The sequence below is a fragment of the Phoenix dactylifera genome, chromosome 7, assembly GCF_051530095.1.
Source record: "Phoenix dactylifera cultivar Ajwa chromosome 7, Ajwa_hap1_PhDact_Kaust_v1.1, whole genome shotgun sequence".
Classification (NCBI taxonomy): Eukaryota; Viridiplantae; Streptophyta; class Magnoliopsida; order Arecales; family Arecaceae; genus Phoenix; species Phoenix dactylifera.
Genome location: NC_143196.1, coordinates 20911404 through 20918653, shown reverse-complemented (window position 1 = coordinate 20918653; position 7250 = coordinate 20911404). Strand labels below are relative to the sequence as shown.

Sequence of the window (7250 nt, the reverse complement as noted above, 5' to 3'; positions counted from 1 at the left end):
GGAGTCGACTCGCAGTCGGGATCCGACTTTTTAACCCTAGATTTGTCGTTTCGAAAACACTTTTCTCTCAAGCCGCCACTGTTCAAAAAGCCCTAGAGCCGACTCCTAGGTCGTCCCCGATCGTCTCCAACCCTTTTTCCATCGATTTTTCATCGGTTCTTAGGGTTTTCGTCCGTTCCTAGGTCGTCTCCGGTCCGTCCCAAGCTTCCTCCGTCGACCCTTCTCCGTCCTTTAGATTCTTCATTCCATTTTAGGTCAAAATGCCACGTAAGACCGTGGTTAGGAAGAGGTCCCGTCCCGAGGCCGGTCCCGAGCGGCGCTCCAAGGCGCGGCACGATCCCGCGAGGCAACCACCTCCGGCTCGTTCCCCGCCTAGGGCGGTTCCCGCGAGGCCATTGGCCGGGAAGGTCGTCTCCACCGGGAGATATGTCGATTTCGACTTCCTCTCCCGGGAAGGGTTCACCATAGGTGAAAGACTTAGGGTCCAGGGCTTAGAGTTCTTCCTTACATTGGACCTCCCCACATATCCAGGGCTCGTTAGAGAGTTTTACGGTACCGTCCATCGGGAAGATGGGGGTATCGAGGGCACAGTAGCCGGTGTCCCTGTGTTTGTCACGGAGGATCTTATTGGCCACATCCTCCACCTTCCACTAGTAGGGGTGGCTCCCACACATCCCGAGGACAGAGTTGAGGCCCTTACGGCCGTTCTCGGGCATCCACCCCAGTCACCCGTAGACGAGGTATCCGCCAGCTCACTACCGATTGAGATGCGGATCCTCTTGAGTATACTGTCTAGGTCCATCTTCCCTAAGACAGGGAGATTTGATTTTGTAAATGAGAGGGACCTAGCTCTTATGTTCTATATGCTTCATGACACCCCATTCAACTTCCCTAAACTCATATATCGATACATGTGTGAGCCCCTAGATAGACCTAGGCTCACCCTCCCATATGGCATGATATTCACCCTTCTGTTTAGGGAGTACGAGGTTCCCATTCCTGAGGGGGAGCCCTTTCGCGCTTTGCGATGGACTGATTGCACGCGTGCGGGGACCCTACACAGGATGGGGTTTCGGAAGAGAGAGGGGGTATGGTTAGGAAGTCTACCCTCACCGCTCAGACCACCAGACCTTCACCCAGTCCTGAGCCCGATTCAGACTACCCAGACCTTCCATCCACTCCTCCTGCTCCTACCACCTCCGTCGGACCTTCCTCCTCGGCACCACCCTCTATGGCGGTCCGGATTGATCCTGAGCAGCTCCGGGAGCTGCGACAGGAGATAGTCAGAGAGGTGAGGGATGAGCTGCTTCGGGAGCTCCGAGGTGGGGTGCCTGCTCCCACTCCTGCACCCGTATCTTCTCAGTTGGTCCCTTCCTTGACAGCCGTGACTGACATGACGGCTCATGTACGGGAAGAGATCTACAATGTCCGGAGTTTGGTCCAGGCCCAGTTCCAGAGCATGAGTGAGGTCACGAGCATCACTCGACAGATGCGAGAGGACATAGGTCGTGACATGCACACCACCACCGAGGGGGCCGAGCGCTTGTCGAATGTACTCATCGACAAGCTGGACGCACTTCAGACGTCAGTGACTGGGCTTCAGACGTCGCTGACTGAGCTCTCCACTACACATAGCAGAGCCACTACGTCTATTATCACGCAGCTCGGACATGTTACAGATGCAGTCACCCTCCTCATGGAGCAGAGCCGACTGAGAGGAGGAGCACCATCCTCGAGAGGAGGAGCCACATCCTCAAGAGGAGGAGCCACCTCATCGAGAGGGGGAGATACATCCTCGAGGGGGGATCTTCATCCTCGAGGAGACCATAGATGTTCTTTTTGTTTTGTTTTGTATTGTTTTGCTTTACTTATTGTATGCTCAAATGTATTCACATTCATATCAATACAATGAGTAGACATCTTATCTTCATTTCTGTGCCATTTGATGATTGGTTGTGCCATTTGTGCCATTGATTGTGTGTGATTACCTCCTTTTTGATATGATGACAAAAAGGGGGAGAAATATGTATAAAATATGTAAAAGGGGAGAAACATGGATAAAATATGTAAAAGAAATCAATAAAAAGATAAACTCTTAAAAACACACACAAATTTGTTCTAAGTGGATTCGGTACCTCGAGGCTCATTATCTCTCTTTTGGAGCTCCTAATGGAGTAATCTCCAGAATCTATTCAAGGGATATTCGGAGATTAGCTGAATCCTACTCATGAACAAATTGACAGATTTTCCCTCTAAAAACCAAAAAATTCAGTTCAAAAACTTCAAAGCATTAAAAGGAAATTCAGAGAATCAAAACATAGTTGAATGCATATGTTGAGGGGGAGAATCTAAATTTTAATCAAACTAAATCATTAATGACATATAAGCCAAACAATTGATTGCATAATATGAAGGCTTATATAATTCCAAATGAAAGGGGGAGCTTTAACTCCGAAATTTAATGTTTCACTCCTTTCAAGCTTGGATAAATTGAATTACCAGACATTTGAATTCATTTATGGATTTTATTTCATTATTTATTGAGCAATTCATTTTACATATACTCAATGTTTTGTCATCATCAAAAAGGAGGAGATTGTGGAGTGATTGATTAAAACCCCATTTGATTTTGATGAGCTCAAAGCATTTGAGTATATCTTTTAATTACTAATGAATTCAATTGAGTGTTTCAGTGAAAATCCTGTCTAAGTGTCCCAAGACTTGGTTCATAGTTGTTGGATAAGTTAAGGAGTCTATTTGAACCAATGTCTGAGACTCGAGTCGACTCCCGAGTATCACGAGTCGACTCCAAGCGTATCAAGTTCACTGGCGCGAGCTCGAGTCGACTCTAGATGAGTACGAGTCGACTCCGACTGAGAACAGACAGAAGAACAGAAAGGATCAACTCAGAACCTGTCAACGAGTCGACTCCTGAAGTGCGCGAGTCGACTCCAATGTTCACCAAGTCGACTCCAGGAAAGTAAGAGTCGACTCCAAGCAGTCACAGGCAGAAAAGTCAGAGAGCAGTTTTTGGGTCTGAGATTCGAGTCGACTCCAGTGGAACGCGAGTCGACTCCGATGGTTGACAGGTCGACTCCAAAGAAAGCAAGAGTCGACTCTCAGCGGTACATAAAGAAAGTCAGAGACCATTTTATGGACTCTGAGATTCGAGTCGACTCCCGCAATACGCGAGTCGACTCCAAGACACCGCGACCCCAAGACAGACAGAAAACCAAGTTACTGCCTCTGAGATTCGAGTCGACTCCCAGACAGCTCGAGTCGACTCCAAGACAGCTTCACGTCAAAAGGCAGAAGACCATCTTTCGGAAACTGAGAGCCGAGTCGACTCCAAGGAAGTTTGAGTCGACTCCAAGACTGGACAAGCCAAAAGACAGAGGATCGGGAGTTCGGGCTCTGAGATTCGAGTCGACTCCCAGGACAGTCGAGTCGACTCGAGTGGACAAAATTCAAAATTGGATCCACGGACTTCAGTGGATGAGCCGACTCCAAAATTGCCAAGTCAGCTCCAGAAGTTGACGAGTCGACTCCAGGTCAAGACGAGTCGACTCCCAGTCGTGAAGGCAACTTTAATTCAAATTTGGAACAGTTGCCGAGTCGACTCCGGAAAAGCTTGAGTCGACTCCCGCTACAGCCGAGTCGACTCCTGATCGCGCGAGTCGACTCCAACCCACCAATGGTCATATTGTCAGGCTGCGCAGAGTGTTCAGAATGGGCAGAAAAAGCACTCTAACGGCTAGTTTCCGTGGGGGTTGGCTTAAATAGCCACAGAGGACTGTAGCAAGGGAGAGAACAACTATTTCACTCCAACTAATCAAGCATTCAAGCTCTGCAACGTGCTCTTCAACGAAAAAGAGGAAGATCTGCATTTACTGCTTCCAACTACATCTTCCCAGTAATTAAAGCCTCCTTCTCCTGCATTCAAGTCGACTACTCTTTCAAGAGGAGACCAGAAGTTTAAGAAGCCATTCTTCATCTCCAATCTAAAAGCGTTTGAGGCTTCTTAACTTCATTTATTGTTCATATTGTTTTCATCTGCTTTTTGAGAAGCTCATTTTCTGTTGTCTTTCTACAACTTGTATTTACTTGGTTTAATCGGGGATTGAATCAAGGGGATTGAGGTTGGTTGGTGAGCCGAGTTAAAACCAACGTGTGTAAGGGTTCGATTGTGATCCCGGGAAAACAATCGGGGGTGGTTCTAGTCGGTGAGCCTGGGAAAACCGACCGAATTCGTTGTGAGCTCGTAAAACAACAAGTTTGGTTGTGAGCTTGGAAAACAACCGGCTGTAATCCAAGGGGATTATAGTGAATTCCCAAATGAGACTTGGGGAGTGGACGTAGGAGCAAGGGTTAGCTCCGAACCACTATAAAACTTGTGTTTGTGATTGATTGTCTCTCCTTCTTCTCATTTCATATTACTCACAGCACATAGTAATTAATTAAATAACTTGCAATAGTTTTTAATTAATCATCCATAACGTTTTAAATTATCTAAATTATTTTAAAACCCAATTCACCCCCCCCCCCCCTCTTGGGTTGTCTATCTGGGCAACAGATGAGATGGATCATACTTGACTTTATCTACTTCGTTAGGTCGAGTTGGAAAAAATAGCTTGGAATCGAAAGTAAGGGCATGTGATATCGCCAAAATCAAGCGCTCTCTATCACAAGTCGACACATAGCACAACAAGAGACCAATTTTAGTTAAACTCATATTTTTAAGCTGATTCAGATAAGAAAAGCCAAGATATAGCTTTCCACTTGATTCAGGACTCTGAAGAGTCTGACTCTAGTAAGACAAGGGCTCCTTATGTACAAAAAGAGGCTTAGGGTACCAAGTAAGCATCTCAAATTATTCCACACTACTCTTCCTTTTTATCTTTTCTGTTGTTCTTCAAAACCTAGTTTGACATAAGCATCAGAGGCTATCCGGCTGGCTTAACTCTGGTGACCACCTTTTTTCTTCTTTTTGTATGAATATTCGCAACTCTCTGTGGCAGATTTGTGCTTCATGTCCTACAGCGGATTGATCGATGATTTTCAAGCCTTCTAAATCTTCAAACCAGGTTTTAGTGACAATAGTAAGGTATTTTTTTGTTGAGGTTCGGTATGAGCTAATACCATGTTAAATCTTTGTAATGGCCAGATAATAGTCAGAGTTTTGATTTGGTTTTAGCCATAAAAACAAAGTTTTATGTGCATATGTTGAGCCGGATTGAGTCAAGTCATGGTCATAGAATGATGTCTTTCTAGAGTATGTATATAGTTTTTCGGAATGCTAGTTGTTGATTTCACCTTTTTTGGAGCAAAATAACCGAGTATTGTATTGAGTTGGACTGCATTGGGTCAACTTCAAATTCTATCATGTAAGATATATAAACTTAGTTGTAATTAATTAGTTATGAGTGGGTCATACCGCGTTGGAACATGAGCGTTGATTTAATGGAAGGGCCTTGAACTAATGTCAAGTCGGTCCGGAGGTGAGAATTATATGTAATACCATCCTCCTACCTTAATCTAATATGAACCTGACCATGTTAGACCCATCACCATGCCCCGGTTCTTGCAGGCCGAACCACATAAACTTTTATTTTCTGGTTTAGACCCATTGCCACGCGTTGCACGTAGGAATTTTCTTCCTTTTTTTTTTTGAAAAGAATATATAACTGCTACGTGTTTCGGACGTGACAAGATGACGCACCTATTACGCTTTAGTCCCAGGTGGTCCGCTTGTTGAGCGGCGAGGAATTGCCGAGGAAGCGCCGTCTCACCTTCCCGTCTGGCTCCTCATCGCTCGCTCGCTCGCTTGCACGCTGCCCCTCTGACCAGTGACCAGCCTCGTTTATTTCCGCGACGAATCGGTAGCTCGAGTCCACACGTGGCAACAAGAAAATAATAATATTAAAGGAAAAAAAAACTCGAATGCTTCTAAAATTTTTCCATTCAGGCTTTGATTGCTTCATAGCAAAGTAAATTAAACCCAGAATTGATAAAAAAAAAAGGCTCTGGATTTTCTACACTTTCAAATTTGTTCCCTAATTAGTACTACCCAAGTCTATAAACAAACAATAGAAGAATTTTTGTGATCCAAGCCAACGACTGCTACTTCCAATGAGGCGGACGAACACCTCTGATATCACTCCAGAGATCTCCATCATCCAGTGCCATCAAATCCTGCAGTCCATCCCACAATTCCTCCATCTCCTTTCCTTCCTGTCCTCCATGCTGCTGCTGCTCGAGTTGGTGCTGATTTGAGGGCGAAGGAGTAGTTGCCTGGGGACTACCACGAGCACTCGCTTCGTCATCCGGCATTTGCTCCGGGAAGGGGAAATTGAGCTTCGCCCGGGCCCCTCGGAACTCGATCGCAGCGAGGTCGTAAGCCCGCGCCGCCTCCTCGGCCGTGTCGAACGTCCCGAGCCACTTGCGCACCGCCCGCCGTGGATCCCGAATCTCCGCCGCCCATTTCCCCCACGGGCGCTGCCTCACTCCCCTGTACTTGTTCTTCTTCTTCCTCCTCTTCCTTGGCCCGCCTTCCTCCGCCTCGGCCTCCTCTCGCACCGCCGCCGCCGTCGTCTCTTTCGCCGACGCGAAGAAGTCACAGCCCAGGCAGCCGTCGATGCCGCAGAGTCGGCACGTCTCGGGGCGCAGGAGATCGGATGGTAGGGTGGAGCAGCCGGAGAGGACACAGACGAGGGTGGAGACGATGACGGCTTCCTCCTGCTCGCGGGTGAGACGGGAGAAGAATGGGAGGGGGGGCGGCGTCTCGAATCCTCCTTCTTTCTTCCGGTGCTGGGTTCTGTCGGGAATTTGGCGATGGAAACTGAGCTCTTGCTTTGGAACCATTCTGGGTGTCTCCGACCTTCCAGTAGAGCTGGGAGTGGAAAAGCCTGGAGATGAGAAGCGAGGTAGGGGGCGTTTATATAAGCCAGGTGGAGACGCGGATTGAAAACGGTTTTGATCGTTTAACACGTGACCGCAACCGGATACGGGGGGCGATAGCCGGCAGATAACGTGGATATTGGCGGATGCTGAGCTGGCGATTGTTGGGAAAAAAAGATGGTGGGCACGCGTGGCGGGGTCACCTGAGCGCGCTGACAGGCGAGAGCTTGCGCTAAGACTACGCGGGCATTTTGACCTTCGCGTGAGTTCAGTGTCAGTGAGATGGGAAAGTGGCGTTCCAGCTCGCGCGCGGGCTTTCCTCGATGAAACGCTGTGCGGACTCGGTCCGGACA

General features: G+C 47.7%; 1 protein-coding gene across 1 annotated transcript; it reads right to left on the bottom strand.

The window, feature by feature from the left end:
• Positions 1-5941: 5941 nt before the first annotated feature.
• Positions 5942-6915, bottom strand: LOC103722581 (ethylene-responsive transcription factor ERF109-like). Its single transcript, XM_008813185.6, has one exon. It carries the CDS (start codon positions 6859-6861, stop codon positions 6121-6123), a length of 741 nt encoding a protein of 246 aa, XP_008811407.1. The 5' UTR covers positions 6862-6915; the 3' UTR covers positions 5942-6120.
• Positions 6916-7250: the final 335 nt, after the last annotated feature.

Excerpts from the sequence above, each read along its gene's own strand:
- LOC103722581 (XM_008813185.6), bottom strand. The coding sequence starts at position 6,861 with ATGGTTCCAAAGCAAGAGCTCAGTTTCCATCGCCAAATTCCCGACAGA.